Genomic DNA, 20828 nt, shown 5'->3' with positions numbered 1-20828 from the left:
ACCCGTGCCCCCTTCTGTCCCCAGCGGCGCCGCCCCTGTCCCTGGGGTCCCGCCCGCCGTTCCTCCCGGCTCGCGGTCTCTTCGCGCTCTCTGTGGTCAGCCCGATCGCCTCTGCACGTCACTCCCGCTTTCGGGGCCAGGCCGGATGAGCGCATGTGCGCGTTCCTGAGCCAGGCGAGGCTAGACGTTGGCGGTCGGGCCCCTCCAGCCCCGCCCCGGCCCGCCCCGGCCCGCCCCCTCCGGCCCGTCCCGCGGCGGCCCGGAGGCTCCTCCGCACGTCCCGCGGGGCTCCCGGACCGTCCGCCCCGCCCCGCCCCTTGAGTGTCCCTCCCGCTTCTCCCTCCGCGCCTTCATCTCGCTCCGCGCTGCCGCTTGAGTCTCCTGCGGCCCGGAACTCGGCTTCCTCCGGGACTCCGCGCCGTCTTCCCGCCGGCCCAAGGGCAGCCCTGCCGCTCAGAGGCCTGCGTCCGCCAGGCTGAGTGGATCCTGGGACCTGCGGAGGGGCGGCCGCCGCAGGTCAGGAGCGGTTTGGGGACAGAGCCCCGGGTCTTCCTGGACGGAGGGAGCCGAGGGCTGCCTCTCTATCCCCCAGCTCGGGACCTGCGATCCTGCTGGTGTTGCCGTCGTGGTGCGGACGTCTGTGTTGGGGTGTGTGGGTGTTGCATCGTGTGTGCATATTTTGTAGGCCTTGGAGACGGGTGTGTGTTGGGGGTGGTAGAGGCTCCAATCCCGAAGCTCAGGGTGGGTCGGGCAGACACAAGGCCTGGCTGGCTGCGCGTGCTGGTCACAGGCTCATCTGCCAACCAGGACCTTGGAAGCGCCCCTTATGTGGTAAGTGACAGAAATGTACACCCCCCATACGTGGCAAGGGTCACCGCAACCTCTGTCCCAGACCCACTTGCTGACTGTGCACTTTGCCATACACACGGGCGCGTGCCCTTGTGCAGGGAAGTGAGTTTGGAGTCCCTGGGCTAGACCAGGCTGGATATGGAGTGGTGGATATTGGGGCGTTGGAGGGCCTTTGGCCAGGTCTCTTTTCCATCCCTTTTCCAGGCAAGATCCCTCCTCAACCCAGACCAATGCCTCTCTTGTCCAGGCCTCAGGAAGTGGGTCCCAGCAGGATCAGCTCTCTAGGTCCAGATGGTCCTGGGACTAAGTGGTCCTGTCCTTCAAGGTTTCTGTCCTCCATGCCCTCTCCAAATTCCCAGATGTTAAAGAAACGGGGGGGCCTCTGAGCCCATATGCCCTCTGCCCTTGCTGAACCCACCAAGGTCCCCTCCTGTCCAGCCTCTAAGCAGGAGGTGAGAGCTGGACACTGACCCTGGAGGCAGCAAGAGTGGGCGCATAGTCACTCCAGAGAGCCTTGTCTTGGAGGCTTAGGGTGTTGGGTTCCTGGGCTCATGCTGTGAAGCCTAGGGAAGCCTCCCACCAGTAAATAAGTCTACGACCTGGCTCTGGCTGAGGTGGGGGTGGGAGTCTCCCTGGTCCTCTCCTGCCATCTCTGGACTCAGACCAGAGGTTTGACAAAGTCTTTGAGAGGGTGGTTTCCAGCCTGCCCTCCTCCATCCTTAGCTGCACCCTGGCTCTTCCAGCTTTGGCTAGATGGGGCCAGCTCTGTTACCACCACCACCCCCATCTGACACAGGAGGAAACTGGTCCAGATTGGGGAGTGGGGAGGTGTTGAGGGGTACCCAGTCCTGGAGTGAATCAGAATGGAGTGAGCCAGGAGAGAGGGACAGACTACCCCAAAAGACTTCCATTGTCAGGCCTAGGGATTTCTCCCCATGTCCCTACCCACAGCCCATTCTGGACTCCCAACTACCTTGCCTCAGTGCTGCTCATCATACTCCAACCCCTTCTCCAAGAGATGCAGCCCCTGGGAGCACTGCTAGCTGGCAGAGCCATGCTTCACAACTCCAGCCACAGGGAAGGCATGGTCCATGTGGGTAAGCACCTCTTGATCCAGATTTTGGGCACTGGGTAGGATGGGAGGTTCCCCAGGTAGATAGGTCACACACAAGTCCAGTTACAGGCTCTGGAGTCCTGTCCCCTGTGCCCTGCCTGCCCTGGATTGTGGGGACAACCGGCCTCAAGGCAAAAATGAGGCAGCATTTACTGGCCTTCCAGTTCAGCTTTATTTTGCAAAAGCTTATGAGGTCTGCTGTACACAGAGGCCCCCAGTGGGACCAACATGAATCAGTGTGCTCTCACAGTCCAGACTTGGGAGGGGAGACAGGACACACAATTTAGTGCCCTAGAAGACAGACAGAGGATGTGCAACGGGAACCAGAAAAGGGAAAGACTGCGAGACATCAAGGAAGCTCTCCCAGAGTAGGAGATTCCTGCCGGTTTGTCAGATGGAGAGAGTAGAACAGCAAGAGCAGCCGTCTGGAAGCCTGGGAGAAGGGTACATCTGGGAGTGGCAAGCAAAGGGGAGGTAGGGGAGATGGGGAGGGAGGAAACGGGCCAGTCAGCTCTTGATGCCATGGTGTGAGCTTTTGACTCCATGTAGTAGGGACTATTGTTTCAAACCTTTTTGGCAGCAAAATCTAAGTGTGCCTGCCCAGGGACCCTAGCATTGTTTCTTTGCCCCTGACCCTGTCTGTCGTTTCCTCCACAGATAAGACCTGGAGGGGGCAGGACATGGACAGGGAAGGGGTGTGGGTAGAGGCAGGGGGAGCCCTGGCCCCCAATACCTCCTCCCCCTTCCCCCCTGAGCCTCCAGGAGCCTCGGGCAGCATCATCCCTGTCTACTGTGCTCTCCTGGCCACCGTAGTCCTTGCTCTGCTTGCCTGCGTGGCCTTCAAGTGGTAGGTGGTCTGGGCACTGCTCTTTGGCACCACCCTCCCATCTGGACTCCCAGCCAGCTCCCTGTCTGTCTCAGTAAAGGCTGGAGCAGGTTGGCAGGTCCCCCGTGCTCCCCACAGCTGGCGCTCACATAAACAAAGACAGCAGCTGGCCAAAGCTCGGACTGCAGAGCTGGGGGCTCTCGACAGGGACCAGATACATGGGGATAGCGGTGTCTTCCTGGACTCTCCTAGCAGTCTGCCCTGTGCTCCCAGCCAGGGTGAGCCTCTTTCCCCAATCTACAGTCCTTCACACCTTGCTCTGCTGCACCACCCAACCCATCTCACTCTCATTGCCCCTCATGTCTCCCAACCCAGGGCCATATCCTGAGCTTGGCTGCCGGCTTTACCTTCATCTCCCTCGGCAGCAGCAGGAAGAGGTGGAGCGGCTCCTGGAGCTGTCAGGCGAACCTGACAAGGGTGGCAAGGGCTGGCAGGCCGCCTGGGCTACCAGGCTGAGGTTGTGGAGACCATGGCCCAGGGCCAGGCACCAGCCTACACCCTGCTGAGGGACTGGGCTGTCCAAGAAGGCAGTGGTGCCACCCTCAGGGTGCTAGAGGTGGCCCTAGCTGCCATGGGCCGTGAAGATGTGGTCCGGGCCCTGGGCCCCCTGGCTGAGGGCTGCTCTGTGGTATGAGTGATGCCTCCACAGCCTGGCCTCTCAGGGAGCATGCTCTGGTGTTCCCCACCACCTCTATCTCATATGCCTTTCCTTTCATGGGCTTACTTGCATTGGTGGCCTCAGCTTGCTCTGTTCCTGGGGGGATACAAGATCCAGACAACACTCAGCCCCCCTTGCCTTACCTCCCTCCAGTACAGGGACCAGGATATGGGGGGAGCTGGCAGTGAGGAGTGGTCCTGCCCTTCTGATCCCCACTACAGCTCCCCTTACTAAGCCTCAACTGGTTTTTCTTTTGTATCCCATATTAAAGGCAATGTTGGACTATTGTGCTGGCTCTATCTGGCTCCTTGGGCCTGTGACACAGTTTGGTGGCTATGAGGCAGAGGCCCAGAAAAAGGATGGGGTCCCTAGGACGTGGGAGGAGCACCTGAGCTGGCAGACAGTGTGCTTCCGTAGAAGAGGCATGAGCTCTGGAGGCACAAAGGAGTTCACATCCTTCACGTGCCATTCACTGCTTGTATCATGTTAAGAACCTATTTAACGTTCCTGAACTTTAGCTTCCTTAGCTGGAGAACAATAAACAGAATGGCACGTTCAGTGGGTCCCCCCACTCCCTAAGACTCCCAGGTTGGCACTGAGGAGCCATGGGTTTGAGACCATTTTCCTGACTTGTGCTATGACCGGTATCAAAGGGAGCCTGGAGGCCTGCCCCTCTAGGCAGGAGGCAAGAGGCAGACTGGTCCTGGGAAGCTAGTTACCAAGGGTCTCTGGTCTTTAGATGAGAAAAAGGAAGAAAGGGCTCTCCTCCTAAGACCTACACTCCAGACTCAGGAGACGAGGTCCAAACATGCTTCCACAGCTACTATGTGATTTCCACACAAGCCAAGGGTAGATAGATCATCCCACCCACCTGAGGGGCAGTTGGGGACAGGGCAGCTGCAGCGAAACCACTTGCACTCTGTATATGCCCACCCTGAATGGAGGAGCAGGCAGGTTGGTAACTGTGCCTCTGGAGAGGGTTGCTACAAAAGAGAGGCCTTGTCTGGGAAGGAACAGTGACTACCATGCTGGCATCCACGAGGATCAGAGCACTTAAGAAGCACAGCCACACAGACTCAGGAGACATGGGATCCAATCGTGGTCCAGGGAGACCCAGGGTAGATCCTATCCCCTTCTGACTTAGATTGGCTGCCCTGTAAGTACCGAACTCATGAGACTATTGCTATTGCTATTCCTCAGAAATAGTTTACCAGAGCTACTTAATCCTATAAATCTTTTCCTCAAAATAAGCAAGGGCAGGTTTAAAGCCACTTTCATCCTGAATTGACCCTTGGGCAACAACCCAGGAGAGAAAGCAGGAAAGGCTCAGCATTCAGCCAGCTAAAATCAGATCAGTGCACTGGAGCCCTCACACCTGCTTCAGCAGGGAGTCCGCCATAGGGCTATCCAGGATTGGATCAGCAATCAATGTGAAATCTGGCTTTGAGTGGTATGAAGGTTCTGGATTAGCTGGCACCCCTTATCACCACTGAGGGGATTTGGGCCTGAAGGTGTCAAGGGGTCTATGGAAGGAGAAAAGGTTTTGAAAAAACTCAACAGAGTGGTAAAATAACTGAGAATTCCTCTTCAAAGGTGTCCTATCTGAAACTTGACAGTTCCCTGGTTACTATGGTTTAATGGAATGCTGTCTAAATTTCCTTGGAAAATCTGAAACCTGGAGCCTCAGGTCAAAATCATGAGTTTTGACTTGGTTGCAAGCAGCAGTGCATATCACCATACGCCTGCATGGCAAACCCACCCAAAAGACAAACATTCCCTATTAATGAACTCAAGCACATTAATTGAAACATTCTAATAAACAACTCTAAAATATTAAGAGGGTTAAATCAGGATCCATCCATTTGATATAATAGTGTGCTTTAAACAGTTTTGAAGACTGCAGTATCATGGGAAAATATTTGGCTACATTATTAAACACCATGTCTAATGATTATGACTTTAAAATGTGTTTTTCTCCTCCTTTAACAATTTCTTTAATACAAGGATATGAAATAAGTTACTGAGCCTCCCTGAACCTTAGTTTCCTCATCCAAACAGTGCCAATTCCTGTGCCTCAGAGTTAGGAAGATCAAATGAGCACAACCCGAGCTCTAGGTGCTCAGCACAACACCCAGCAGGGTGTGAGTGCTCTAACTGCCATCCGCCCTGGCCCTGTTTGAGATTTGGCAGGCCGGAGCCTCTTCCCCAAGGGCACTGCTGCAGTGACCAAAGTAACCCTGGTAAGGAAGAGATGGGACCAGTTTCTTTGCAAAGAGGGGCCGCAGGCTGGCCCAAAGCCTTTGGCCCTCCTCATTGCCCAGACAAAAGCGGGGGGAGTGGGTGGTGGGGGTGGAGGGGTGTCTCCACAGAGCCCTGCATTCTCCAGGAGATGGCCACTCCCATCACAACCTGCACTGTACCCCTTTATAGGAGTCCTTCTTCTAGTGTCTAGGCCCCAGTGTCAAGGGACATGGTGGGAGGACGGGGAACCCATATATCAAACAAGCATTCTAGTGAGCTCAGGGAACTCAAGTCTCTGGAAAGAAGAGATTCAATGCCTCTCCAGGGAGTATACAGGGGAAGATACATGCCTTTCTCCTGACTGATCTATTAACCAAAGTAAAGAAGCGCAGCGCCAGTGAAGCCTCAGGTCCACTTCCTTTCCTCTGGAATGCACATGCAAGTTGACTCTACCCCTGAGCACAGCTACAAGATCCCAAGCGCTCAAGTGTCAGTCAACTGGCATATGCCTGCTTTAGTCACAGTGGGACCCTATGGCAAACAAGGCCTATGATAAACTCCAATCTCAAGGATTAACTTTGGACTTCACATACCTATGGCCACCATTTCTCCTTTCTCCCTCTGGTGACATCACTACATACAAACATGCTTGACTGGCTTTTAGGGAACACACATGCCAAGTTCTTTAATTGATTTTATTTTTTACATAAAAAGTTCAGTAAAAATTGGATAAAGTAAAGTGATTTTTAAGCAGTAAATCAATCTTATCAACATAGCACAAGGCTGGCCAAAACCACAAGGCAGCCTGCTTTGGAATATTTACATGATAACAAATTAAACCTTGCAGGAGAACTTAAACCATCCTTACAAAGTCTTCCTGTGATCCTAGCATGTAGAGGCTAAAAGCAAAACAAGAAACAAAAACCAGGAAAAAACAAACAAATTATTTTCAATATATTCACATATACATTAAAATATAATACAAATCGTCAGGGTAAGGGGTCATGGGTGGGGACGCGCATGGGTCTGTGCGCTGACAGCACCGCCAAGGAGGAGACCCAGGTTTGAGAGTGGGGTCAGGCCTGGCCGGGGTCTTAGAGGGAAGGGTCTTCCCCTAAACCCTTGCCTCTGATGGCCTCTAACCACACCCTAACAGCTCATGACCAGGGATCACTTATTGTAGCTAGAACTCATTTTTGTGGCTTTCAGTTGAAATCTGCAGGTTTGAATTCCCCAGGGTGATGTGTCATCAGTAGCACAGTCCTGACAGTGGGGTGGGGCAGAAAGAGCCCACAGGATTTCTTCTCCCCAGAGTCTGTCCTACCTGCTCACCCATCCTCCCACCCTGGCCCCATAAGTCACTCTAATTCAGTGTCCTCTTTGGGTTTGTAAACAGCCCCAAACTTCTGCATGTACTTCTTAATGTACTCCTTGGTTTTGTGTTTCACATTCTCATTGCACTCCAGGTCCTCAGGATTCTTACAGTACTTCAGCTCCTTATTCATAACGCCATGAGTCAGCTGTCCAGGACACAGGAAAAGAGACCACAGCCATCAATCAGAGTGGAAGTGATTTGAGGTGGGGGAGACCAGCCTGCTGCCTGAGGGTCCTTCTCACTAAGACTGGGAGTTGAATAAGGGGATAGGTTGGGGCAGGCTGGTGCTGGGATCACCAGAAAGGGGAAGCTCGGCTTTGGAAGTTTCTTAGAGAACCTTCAAGTAGGGTGCGCTCCCTTCCCAAACCTTCCTTCCCTGTTCCTGGGTCCCTAGCCCAGGCATCTAGCAAGGAAAACCCACTTTCTATGATGAAAGGGGCCTTTTTAGAAGGTATACACAGTTTGCCCAGAACATTATCAGACCACAAGCAGTGGGGAATACCTTGCGAGCTAGGTGTTTGAAGTCTTCAGTTGTGGTAATTCTTCCCACTTTGCAGTCAGGTTTCCGGTAAGGGTTCAGGCACTGGACGATGAACTGGGACATCTGCAGGGAGGGGAAAGAGAACACACTGCTCAATAGGACCAGAGAGGGCAAGACATTGTACTGACAAAATAATCAGAAAAAGCAGCAAGTAGAGCCAGCCAGTCTTTCCGTTTTCCTCACTCAGGCTGGCTGGTTTGGACAGAAGAATGCTAGTATGACAGTGGGATATAAGAGAAAAGGATCCTGGGTCAGCCCTCAGAGGGAAAGAGCTCCATGGATGGACTGAGCAAGGCTGACTTAGAGCAGGAGATTCAGGGACCCAGCAGCAGGACTCCACTGCTGAATCTCAGGGCAGCCCCAGGTTTCAGCTTTCTCAGGTCCTTGACATAAAGAAACATAGCTAAGTTCTCTGGCTCTCGGAGGCAGGGCACAGAGGATGTTCCAGTGCTACTAGGAGGCTCAGCAACCCCAGGAAATGCAGGCATTTTGTTATGGAAGGTTACTTAGATTCTGTGTTACACTTCACCTGATTCCTACAACAGCAATGAGAAGCAGATGGAAGCGTGGTATGACAGCTGGTGGGAGAAGATCCAAGGTGGGATTTAATACATAACTTGCAATGTCCTCCTGAGCTGTCTCTGTAGTGTCTGTCCTAACCCAGTGGCTCTCAAAAAGAGACCCAGGCACAGAACCTCTGGAAGTATTTGTGGCACTAAGATCCCAGGGGACAAAGGGAGAGAGAAAGTCAATGTTAGCCATTTTGTCAGGAAGTACCCTGAACAGGATCTACCCATCCCTGAAACTCAGCCTTCAGATGTTCAAAAGAACAAGGCTGTATCACAAGGTAAGCACTAAATAAACAGCTTCTGGTTGGCTGATCTGAAACACCAGTAATTTCACACAGGGATAGTGAGACACTAAGCTGTTTTTTGTTGTTGTTGAGGAAGATTAGTCCTGAGCTAACATCCGTGCCCATCCTCCTCTACTTTATATGTGGGACGCCTGCCACAGCATGGCTTGATAAGCAGTAAACAGGTCCACACCTGGGATCCAAACTGGTGAAGCCCAGGCCACCAAAGCAGAATATGTGCCACCAGGCTGGCCCTGTAAGACACTAACTTTTAAACCTAGATAAGGCTTTTACTCAAAGTTTTTCTGTGGTCTCCTGGCCTCCATACTCTCCCTTCAATCCATTTCCCCAAATACAGCCAGGGATTTCATTATTCCCAGCTTAAAATCCTGCAGCAGTTCCCTGGACCTCACAGACACACTGGCCCTATATGAAGAAGCACAATACTGTTCAGCCTCATCTTTCAACAGCCCTCACATACCCTGAGCTACAGCCTACAGACTACTTACAATTTTCTGGAAGGGACGATGCTTTCTTTTGCCTCTGTACATTCTACTGCCTGCAGTTATGTCTCTCCTGATCTGTCTGGTCAATTCCCACCCATGATTCAAGAGCCCTTCCTGACATCCTGAATAGTGGCCCCCAGCCCTATCATGGCATACTCTTCATACAGCTGCCATTACTTATTTACAGATCTATTTCCTCCAACAGACTATGAGCCCCCTCAGTGAATGAAGACTGCAGTTTAGAATCTGGATGCCCTGAGGCAGACAAGGTTAGTGTCCTGACAGCTGGAAACATACACTTCTAGTAGCATAAAGAGGAGTTGCTTTCTTCCAATCCCGTGAGGATTAGGCAGCCACTAAACGAGAACTGGACTTTGAGCCAGAAGGCCAGAGTTCAAGTCTTCTGTCTAGAACTTGCCCTCTCTGAACCTGAAGAGTTCTTCCACCTACATAGGAATGACAATTTCTGTCTTGCCTACCTCATGGGCTGTTGTGGGGATGAAATGAGATAATGGATATGAAAGTGCTTATTAGCCAATAGTAAAGGACCATACCAGTGTGTCATCACATAACAACTATATAGTCAAATCACAGAAGCAAGGGAACACCCAAAGGCAGGGCAAGCTAACACTACGAACAGTTGCGCATACTTATGACAAGAAAGAAAAGAGCTCAGGTTTAAGCCTGTAGAGCTTAGTGCCCACATCCACCAAACCTTACCTCTTTTCTGAATACTTCTTTGCTTTTCTTAGCCAGCTCACTGGAGGTGTCTGCTTCTGCTGTCTTAGGCTTTTTTGACGTCTAGAAATGGAAAAGAAAACACAACAGTGCTGGCATGAGAGGTCAGGGTAGTGAAGCCCCGCTGTTCTAGAACCTGCCGTTCCTTTCTCCAAGTTGGGATACCTGACTCTTGGTATTAGGATTCATTTAGGATCCTAAGGCGGCATGTCCTGGAGTCAACTTGGCTGCTGTTACCACTCTCACCTCATGTTTCAATCCTGTCATCTGGCTCTGCCCTCATTCCTATAAACCAAGTTCTAATTCTCTACCCTAGGTCAAAGCTACATCCTTGATGTAGCTAAACATTTCCAGTTGTTTCACAGTCACCTTTTCTGCAGAGCAGAATGTGCCGTGTGACTTGGACCACTCAGGTCCCTGCTCTGAGCTTCAGTGCCCCACAGTGTCCAGTGAGGCCTGGGCTCAACAAGTTCTACCTCTCCCAGCCCCAACATTCTAGGATTCCAGGACAAAGGCAAAATGCTCTGTTCTGAAGAACACCACACAACTGGAAGGTCCAACCACATCATGGTCCTTATCCAAGACCCTTCAAGGCCCTTTAGGTACTCATCATTTTTCCTCCAAAAGAGAGCTGGCCAGACTGTAGGAGACAGTCCTAGCATGCAGGAGAGACTCCTTGGAGGTTGTTGTCTCCAGTTCAGGAATGGAAAGACTATAGAAGTATCAAGGTAGGGAGGGGAAGGAGACGAGGGTCATCTGAGTGGGTGAACAGATGAATAGATGCTAAGACACAGAACTCTGTCCCAAGCTGCTAAGATGATGACAAACCTAGGAATACTCCCTTCTAGCAGTGCTAAAGGGGAGGCTGCCATGTTCCCCCTACCTAGGCACTGTCAAAAGGTGAGGGGCCAGCAGCCCTGGCATTCAGAGCACCTGCCATGCAAGGCCATCTCTCCACACCTTTGCCCATCACCAGCCATCAATGCCATTCCTAGTAAAGGTAATTTTTCATGGAAAAGATTATGAGCACTCCCCTTTGACTATAAGTCACTTCAGATGGATGTAGAAGCTGCAGCTGGTATTACAGGTACTTCATGTTTTTGCTAGCCCGTTAGAACACAGACTTTTTTTCTATTCCCAACCTATCCCCCAGTTCTAATTCCTCCATTTCCATAAACAGTTATGAAGGTGCTGGTAATGAAGGAGGTGTTCAACTCCCTCTGCTCTGGACTGCCTCCAGAGAAAGGTGACACTCCCTCGGCCCTGGGCTGCTACAAATCACCTTTCTCTAATTTATCATAAAAGATTTACATATTTTTCGTTTTTATACTTTCTTTCTGTAGCTGTGGGAGCAAGGCGGGGGGTAGAAAGAACATACAAATTCAACCTCTCTTTTCAGGAAACAAAACAAAACAAAAAACACAACTAACTCTATTTTAAAGTGTTTTACTTTGGGATTTTGTGGTTATTTTTTCCAGTAGTAGAGAGTTGTGGGTGTGCTTCACAAAAGACTTCAGGTAGCAAGGGATCAAGAATTGCCTGAATAGTGGGGGCCAACCCAGTGGCGCAGCGGTTAAGTGCGCATGTTCCGCTTCTCGGCGGCCTAGGGTTCGCCGGTTCGGATCCTGGGTGTGGACATGGCACCACTTGGCAAAAGCCATGCTGTGGCAGGCATCCCACGTATAAAGTAGAGGAAGATGGGCACGGATGTTAGCTCAGGGCCAGTCTTCCTCAGCAAAAAGAGGAGGATTGGCAGTAGTTAGCTCAGGGCTAATCTTCCTCCAAAAAAAAAAAAATTGCCTGAATAAGCTAAGGAAACTTCAACACATCCCAGCTGTTCTCTTGTAGATCTCAGAAATGAATAGCAACAGCAATGAGTACAGAAAGCCCGCTGAGGTATGACAATCATCTCAAGGCTCCTAGTTGTCTAGAAGAGGCCAGGCTCTCAGTGAGAATACTGTGTAAACAGGAATGTTCTGCTTCCCTCTGAATGGGGTATGTGTTCAGAAAGCTAAATAAATCCAGTGCATATTTAATAGCTTTCTAATTTAATTTCTAACTTGGTGAAGTTGACAGGGCTTTAAAAACACAGTTATAGAGCATAATCCACTGAGCTCTCTCTAGGAGCTTTCATGGTCCTTTTCAGTGCTATGCAGTTGGGATTAAGAAAGCAAATGTTCAAATGAAGGGTGCCTAGACTTACATCATGGAAATCAAAAACCAAAATGAAGTACTCTTGGGAATACTGAAATTCATGTACCCTTCTTGGTCTTTGGTCTACAAATGGCATGAGAAATAATTTTAGAAACTGGTTAACCCTTACTCAAGCCCAATGCCAAGCAATACCATGAGCAAGAGTCAGAGCTAAGGATAGCTTGATAGACATTGACATGAAACACCCTGCAAACCCCTCAACTCCAAAAAAGTCCCATTTAAAGTGTTAGCATTCCTACAATACATAAACTTTTAAAGTCAAGTGTTTTTAACCTTCCCAAATGCCAATTGCCAATTAAAAACCCTTTAGCACCAGAAAAGACATTAGACTGGGACCAAATAGTCCCCCCAAATATAACAGGTTACTTCATGGGTAGGTGACATCTACCTGTGTTGTAATTGGTCTCAAAGAAATTCTAGGAACCCACCAGGGAGGTGGGGCGGGTGCTCTGATACATAAAAAAGCAATGTGTTCCCAGGTTCTCAGTGATAATTGGTTTGCCTTATCTATATGTTGGTTCATCTGGGACATTGGTCAATGGAGGATTTTGGTAGGAACCTATGTGAACAGTGGCCAGATAGAAGGCACACAATGAGCTGGCAGAGGGTCTGGCGGAAAGCCAGAGCTTACTGCCTTTAGAAGCTCTGCTGTCAGCCTTCATCGGAGACATATCTGGATTCCTAGGGAATCTGGTCAGAATATGACCAGATATGAATATGACAAAGAAAGTCTAAGTACCTTCACATTACCCAAGGTGAGGCCTCAGTCCTTTTGGCTTAGTAGGGAATGGCTTGAAACTTATTGGATGGCTCTAGTAACCACACACTAACTGGCTAACACAACAAATGCAAATTCCATCCTTTATTATACATACAGACATGACCATGTCACAAAGCCCATACGCCTTGGAAGTTAGAAGTGTGGCCTGACTGAAATAGGTCCTGACAAAGACAGTGGATATACCCAGCCAATGCTGCTCTCTCCCTGAATTTAATTAAACACCCTTCGGAACATGAAATGTAAAACATTATTCAAGGAGGAACTTTATTTTGGGGGGCAGCACGAATTCAGAAGCAGAAGGAGAAAGTGACCCATCAGAAACACTACACACGATTCAACCCAAATTCTGCAATGCATGAACCTGTATACATCAATTAAAAGGTTAAGAAGGAAGGATCCTTGAAATTAATAGAAACTCAGTATATTGTTTTGGAGTTGCTACCACCTTTGGTAGCAAAAAGAGCAAAATAATTTATTTCAGCGTTTGGCTCCAGATAAGGCACTACACCACACCCTAGTTTGTCAAAAAGAGGCAGGGGGTTGACAGGGGAAATGGGAGGACAGGAACAAAAACATTTCTGAGGCACTTTCTAGAAATGTTTTCAAAAGTCCGACTGGATTTAACATAGGCTCCATCTGCTCCACTCAAAGACAAGTGGATTTCATAGAAAACCTGGAACTGAGGTCCTAAACACATTACTAGGAACCAGCAGGCCTCCTACTCTGTGCATTTGGCCTCCAGTGTAGTGCAGCCCTGGGGGCTTTTCTCTGGTCACCCAGCTGATGACCAGGCTGTGCTTATTAGGCAACTTAACCATCTGCTCTGCAGAGATCTGAACTCTGGTTTCTGACAATCCTGTCTCAAAAGTGATTTCCTGGTTCCCTCTCCAGTGCTCCTAAGTGATTTCATATGGAATCCTTTCACAAATTACCCGTAACTCCAAAGATAGGATCATCAATTGAAAAGATTCTTGGTCCCTGATCTCGTCCTCTGCAACTTCCTCAATCCAGCAAATACTCTACAACTACTATTTTAACATAACATTGTTTTAGGACACCTATTACACCTTGTGACTGAATGTTAATTAAAAGCCAGAAGGTAGTAGCAAAGAAACTGCCATCTCTCAATCATGCAAGCAGTCAGCAATGGTTTGCATCTGGGGTTCTCAAAGGGAAGATTTAACTTTACACTCACCAAATGATGATGATGGAAGAGTACAAGAAGACCAAGAGTAGAGACCACTCGAGGAAGACAGAGAAGGAGGGCTCTCACAGATGCTTAGTCTCATCATCAAAAGCTCTTAATACCAGCCATCCAGCACCACACAGCACACTTCAAAGAGTTCTCTGCCCATCACGTACATTCCCTATGTTGATACTAGAAACCCGTTTCCAACAAGCACCAATTTACTGATGACTCAAACCTAGAACGGCCTACTAGCAATTCCTATCCTGAATCATGCAGGGAGCTCAAATTCCACACTGAACTTACCCTAAATCTCATGAAATTTCCTTCATTCCCTAGACTGAATAATGAGATCTTATCCACCCAAACTAAAAATGAGGGTGATAGGCCACCCTTGCCTCTTTCATACCCACTTGTTTGCTAAGCCCTGAATGATGCCTCTCAAATGTCTTTGCAAGAATCCCCAACATCTCCATTCTTAGTTCCTCACTTTGCCTAAACCATTATATTAATACTTTCCAATCTGATCTCCCTGCTATCTGATCTCACCTTTCCAAATGGGCATGTTTCACTCGAATGACACACATTTGATTGTCTGACTCCCCTGCTTTAAAAGGTATTCATTGGCTGCCGAGTACTTAATCATATAATAATCACATTAGTAGGACACCAAGATCTCAGACAATTTAAATGTGACCTACTTTTCCATTTTTTTTCTTGCTCACTACCCCCCATATTCACCCAAACTCTTATCATACCACATTATTTTTATTGTTCCCTATACATGCTTTGTATTGTCTTGACTTTATGACTTTGCAAAAAACTGCTTTATCTGCGTAGAATGTTCTTTCCTGCTCACCTTAGCTATAGGTAAAATCATGTTTTCTCTGACATATTACTGATTATCGTCTCAGACCATTAATCATTGTTCCTATAGCATTTTGTACATACTTCTACTATAGCAATTATCCCATTGTATTCTTGGTTTACAGATGTGGCTATTTCCTTAGACTGAACTTCTTGAAGACTAGTACTTGGTCTTATTTCTCTTTCTATGCCTGATACTTCACCCAAGGCCTGTGAATTAATGAAAATATACATAGTACAGTCTGTACCTCCATGGAGATTAAAATCTAAGCAAAGGCCCTAAAGATGAAAAAAATGGGGCAGAAGGAATAAAACATACCCCCCACAGGCATCCTTCTCCTGTCTATTGAGATGCTAGCTAGGTAAATGCAGTTGTAAACTGGTTGGGAAGGTTAGATCTAAATAGGTCCCTAGCAATCCAAGTCAGACTAGGTCCTGATGATAGAGACTACTGTCTGGAAAGGGATACAAAGACTGACACCTCAAGCCTTTGACTTGTGCTTCAGTGCAAGGTTGGCTGGAAGATCAAAACTCATTTGTTGCTTCATCTACTATACCCAGATCAAAGGGTTAATAACAGAGAATAGATGCCTTGCACTTAGATTTCCTCATTAGAAATACAAGAAAGGTAAAGTTGACAAATCAGAGATAAAAGCCCAAGAAGCCAATATACAGAGTGAATGTCCAGACAGTTTTTTGCTGGAAGCACATGACACTCACAGGGTTTTCCCTTAGGTACCTGTCTCTACAAAAACTTTCCCAACAGAACCTTTATACACTGCTGGTAGAAATGTAAAATGGCGTAGCTACCTTAGAAAACAATTTGACAGTTTCTTAAAAAGTTAAACAAAAATTAGTCATATGACCCAGCAATTTCACCTATGTCCAAAGACTTGTACACAAATGTTCATATACCATGATTCCTAACAGTCAAAGAGTGGAAATAACCCAAATGTCCATCAACTGGTGAATGGATAAACAAAATGTGGTATATCTATACAATGAAATTTTTTAAAAAATTATTTTATTGAGGTCATATTGGCTTATAGCATTGTGTAAATTTCAGGTGTACATTATTATACTTCAGTTTCTGTATAGACTGCACTGCATCATATTCACCACCAACAGTCTCTTTTCCCCTTTTGCCTTCCCTCCACCATCTTCCCCTCTGGCACCACCCATCTGTTCTCCTTATCCATGTGTTTGTTTATCTTCCACATATGAGTGAAATCATATGGTATTTGTCTTTCTCTGACTTATTTTGCTTAGCAGAATACCCTCAAGGTCCATCCACGTTGTCACAAACAGCATGATTTTGTCTTTGTTGTGGCTGAGAAGTATTCCACCGTATATACACACCACATCTTTATCCATGTACAATGGAATATTATTCAGCCATAAAAACGAAATTCTGATACACACGACAACAAGAACGAACTTTGAAAACATGATGCTATGTAAGAAGCCAGTCAGAAAAGGTTACGTATTATATGATTCCACTTATATGAAATGTCCAGAAAAGGCAAATCTACTAAGAAAGAAACAGATCAGTGGTTGGACTGGGGGTGGGTATGGGAATTAACTGTAAATGGGTATAAGAAATCTTATTGGGGGGATAAAAATGTTCTAAAAGCAGATTATGGTAATGGCTGCATAACTTGGTAAATTCATTAAAAGCCACTGAATTGTAAACCTAAAACAACTGAGTTTTATGGTAGGTATATTATATCTCAATAAAGTTTTTTTAAAAAACACGCCCCTCCACAGACCTGTGCTTCCGGCCGTGACAAGTCAAAATAAACTTTTCTGCTCACTGTAAACAACTAAAAACTAGATAAAATACAAGAAACAACAGTTTCTATACACTGGACATTAGGCAGCACTGGATTACAATCCCAGAGACAAGGGAAAAAATGAGGTAAGCCCTTTGATTACGTTGGCTTTCCATGTCTACCAGACCCCAGTATGAGGAAGAAAACCCAAGCATAGCACGGTGGTCTCAGTGAGCTGAGGAGATAGAGACCTGAGTCCACAGTGTCTGAGATGAGCAATAAACTAACAATTTCCAGAGCTCACAGAAGGCTGGGAAACATTTGAGCTTCGACTAGCCAGAGTGAAGAGACCTTGGTGTTAACCTGAGGCATTCAGTGGAGATCCCAGAAAGGCCATCCCTTAGGTAGTAGTAGTCATCTGAGATAAAAGATTACTCTGGATTCAACCTAACAAAGATTAAGCACAAGCCTCTAAAGAATCAAGCTGATCCATAGGTAAATTAACTGGCTACCATAACAAAGCTCAACAGTCTTAAGAGAAAATAAAACTCTGAAACTCAATGACTTAACAATCACAACGCCCAGTGTTCAAATGAAAATTACTAGACACAAAACAAGCACAAAAAACGTTAATCTGATAACCACGAGAAAAGCTAACAGAAACATATTCAGAAATAAAAGACTGGAATTAGGAGACAAAAATAAAACAGCCATTGTAAATCTTCAACGATATAAAGGAAAACATGAGGAACTTGATAATATTAAAAAATAACCAAATTGAAATTTTAGAACTGAAAAATAGACTTGAAATTTAAAAAATTTCCAGATTTGATGGAAAATATCAACCCACAGATGCAAAAAGCTCAAAACACCACAAGGTTAACACAAAGAAGACAATACCAAGGTATATCACAATCAAATTGTTAAAAACCAATTATAAAGAGAAAATTAAAATTTTTCTCCATGCAACCAGAATAATAAGAAATATATTCTTATTACAAACTACTATAAGTAAAAAAAAAAAAAAAAAAAAGGAATAACAACATCTTTTAAATGTTGAAAGGGGAAATAAAGTATCAACTTAGAATTCTGTCAGTAAAAATATCCTTCAAAAATAAAGGTAAGAGTCTGGCAGTTTCTTACAAAACTAAACATACTCTTATCATATGATCCAGCAATCATGATTCTTGGTCTTTACTCAAATAAATGAAAAACTTATGTCCACAAAAAACCTGCATAGGAATGTTTTTAGCAGTTTTATTCATACTGGCAAAACCTGGAAACAACCAAGATGTCCTTCTGTAGTTGAAGGACAAATATATAAATAAACTGTGGTATATCCAAACAATGGAATATTGAATATTCAGTGCTAAAAAGAAATGAGCTATCAAGCCATGAAAAGACATGGAGGAACCTTAAATGTATATTACTAAGTGAATGAAACCAATCTGAAAGGCTACATAGTATATGAGTCCAACTATATGACATTCTGTAAAAGGCAAAACTATGGAGACAGTAAAAAGATCAGTGGTTGTCAGGGATGGGGGAGGTGGAAAGGGAGGATAGGATGCATAGGGGGAGCACAGAGGATTTTTAGGGCAGCAAAACTATTCTGTATGATACTATAATGGTGTATACATGCCATTATACGTTTGTCAAAACCCATAGAATGTACAACACCAAGACCCCTAATGCAAACTATGGACTTTGGGTGATGATATGCCAATGTAGATTCACGGATTTTAATAAATGTACCACTCTGGCAGGTTGTTGACAGTGGGGGAAGTTGTGCATGTGTGGTGAAAGGGGGTATATGAAAACTCTCTGTACTTTCTGCTCAATTTTGTTGTAAACCTAAAAGTGCTCTAAAAAATAAAGGCTGTTAAAAAAGGGCAAAGAGGGGGGAGGTAGTAAGGACCTTTTTCAGACAAACAAAAAACAGATAATTCATCACAATTAGACCTCAAATACTTGAAATATTAAAGACAATTCTTCAGACTAAAGGAAAATGATTTCAGATGGAAACTCAAATCTACACAAAAGAATGAAGACTGACGGAAATGGTAAATATAAGACTTTGCTCCAAGTTTTATTTATTTATTTTTTGCTGAGGAAGATTTGCCCTGAGCTAACATCTATACCAATCTTCCATTCTTTAGTACGTGGACCACCAGCAAAGCATGGCCGCTAACAGAGCAGTGTAGGTCTCCACCAGGAACCAAACCTGGGCAGCCGAAGTGGAGTGTGATGAACTTAACCACTAGGCCACTGGGGCTAGCCCTGCTCCAAGTTTTAAAAATGTCTTTAACATATAACAAACTATTCAAAGCAAAAATAATAATGTATTCTGGGGATCATAACATATGAAATAAGATAAAGTGGTACACGGTACAATAGTAGACTGTATTAAGATAGACACACATACTGTAAACCTTAGAGCAGCAGTTCTCAAAGCTTTATGTCTTAGGGTTCCTTTATGCTCTTCAAATATTGAGGATCCCAAAAAAGCTTTCGTTCATGTGGTTATAGCTATCAAAATTTACCATATTAGAAATTAAACTCAACTGAAAAAATTTTAAGTATTTATTTTATAATAACATTAACAAACCCATTATATGTTAATACCAATAATATAATTTTTTGTGAAAAAATAACTATATTTTCCAAAACTAAAGAAATTTAGTAAGAGTGGCATAGCTTTACATTTTAGAAATCTCTTTAATGTCAGGCTTAACAGAAGACAGCTGGATTCTCATTTCCTTCTGCATCCAATCATGTCAGGTACCCTTGGGAAAATTCCATGGTATACTTGTGAATGAATGAGAGTGACAAAGGCATATAATGTTTTAGTAGTATTACGAAAATAGTTTTGACCACACAGCTCCCTTGAAAGGGTCCTAGAATCCCTAGAGGTCCCCATACTACACTTTGATAACCACTCCTTAGAGCAACCACTAAAAAACAAGTAAAGCAAAGAGGCTGGTTTCTAATAAGCCAACAGAAAAGATAAAATGGAATATTTGGGGGGAAAAAAATCTAAATTAATCCAAAAGAAAGCAGGAAAAGGAAAAGAAAACAAAAGACACATGAAAAAATTAGAAAACAAACAGTAAGAGGGTAAATCTTAAACCCAACCTTATTGACACATTTACTAAATGGCAACAGATTAAATACACCAATTAAAAGGCAGAGATTGTCAGGAGTCATGGGTGGTGAAAAAGTATGTTACAAAGACATCCATAAGACTCTGGATTGCTTTGCATAGGTGCTTGCAAATTCCTCTATTTGCAGTCTCATTCTGAATTTTAGGGCTTGTGGACATAAGCCTTGAGACATAAGCAATGTAGAAAGCAATGAGCTAGTCATCTGCTCTCTTTCCTGATAGATTCATTCAAAAACTATTAAGTAGTTTTATGTTTCTAAATGATAGGTAAGCTAAATAACCTTCTTTTGTTCTTGACAGGTACAGAACCTAAAGCCAAAATCTATACAACACCTTCTTGAATATTTACTTGTGAAAAGTTTCATATATAGTTCATTCTTCTCTGTGAGTAGATTCTGAAAAATCTCTGAAGAACAGCTCTCATACATAGCCAAAGGTGCCCTTCACTAAGAAATGGAAACATTCCCAAAGTCAGGTGGTTCACCCCATCATTGCCAACACAGAGAGTCCTCAAATGTAGGGGCAGTCTTCTGCTGGGGGTGCTGGTCAGCCCTCTCCCAGCTTCCATGGGTCCATAGCACTTCAGTGGACTTCACAAATACTCTCTTTACCTTCTATGATAACTGACCAAAAACAATCCCAAAATCTTGCATACTATTTATCATCAAAGATCATCAAAATCTTATTTCATAAGAGCTGACAGTGACTCAACTCTCGGCTACAGATAAATGAATGTGATTGATTCTATACATGAATCACTGACTAAAACTCAAAGGCAGCTAACACAGGAGTCGCAGTGACCTTCCCACCACCAGGTAAGTGATTTGAGCAGTGGGGACCCCTATCATCCCTTACTCTCACCCATAGCACAGTGCTTTACACAGGACTTCAACAATTATTGAGCTGCTCTTCTTTTTTCTTTCTTTCTTTTTTTTTTTTTTTTAAAGATTGGCACCTCAGCTAACAACTGTTGCCAATCTTTTTTTTTTCCTGCTTTTTTCTCCCCAAATCCCCCCAGTACACAGTTGTATATTTCAGTTGTGGATCCTTCCACTTGTGGCATGTGGGACGTTGCCTCAGCGTG

The 20828-nt window shown here is 45.6% G+C and overlaps 2 protein-coding genes across 6 annotated transcripts in view; one reads left to right on the top strand and one right to left on the bottom strand.

The window, feature by feature from the left end:
* Positions 1-522: 522 nt before the first annotated feature.
* On the top strand, positions 523-3794 carry LOC124227752 (death domain-containing membrane protein NRADD-like). The gene is given in 6 exon segments (XM_046641676.1): positions 523-648; positions 1801-1946; positions 2621-2810; positions 2928-3067; positions 3165-3257; positions 3260-3794. Coding segments are annotated over 5 exon segments (726 nt in total). The 5' UTR covers positions 523-648; positions 1801-1867; the 3' UTR covers positions 3484-3794.
* A 2635-nt stretch (positions 3795-6429) lies between these two features.
* Positions 6430-20828, bottom strand: part of SETD2 (SET domain containing 2, histone lysine methyltransferase) — a 118625-nt gene continuing 104226 nt past the window's right edge. For all 5 annotated transcript variants that reach the window (XM_046640361.1, XM_046640347.1, XM_046640353.1 and 2 more), the window contains 3 exons: positions 9744-9824; positions 7626-7727; positions 6430-7268 (listed from right to left, as the gene is read on the bottom strand). In XM_046640361.1, coding sequence (XP_046496317.1) covers positions 7107-7268; positions 7626-7727; positions 9744-9824 — 345 coding nt within the window. In that variant the 3' untranslated portion in view covers positions 6430-7106. The remainder of the gene's footprint in view (positions 7269-7625; positions 7728-9743; positions 9825-20828) is intronic.

Source organism: Equus quagga, chromosome 1 (genome assembly GCF_021613505.1).
Source record: "Equus quagga isolate Etosha38 chromosome 1, UCLA_HA_Equagga_1.0, whole genome shotgun sequence".
NCBI lineage: Eukaryota > Metazoa > Chordata > Mammalia > Perissodactyla > Equidae > Equus > Equus quagga.
The sequence above is the reverse complement of the archived record's forward strand: the minus strand, read 5'-3'. Positions and strand labels throughout refer to the sequence as shown.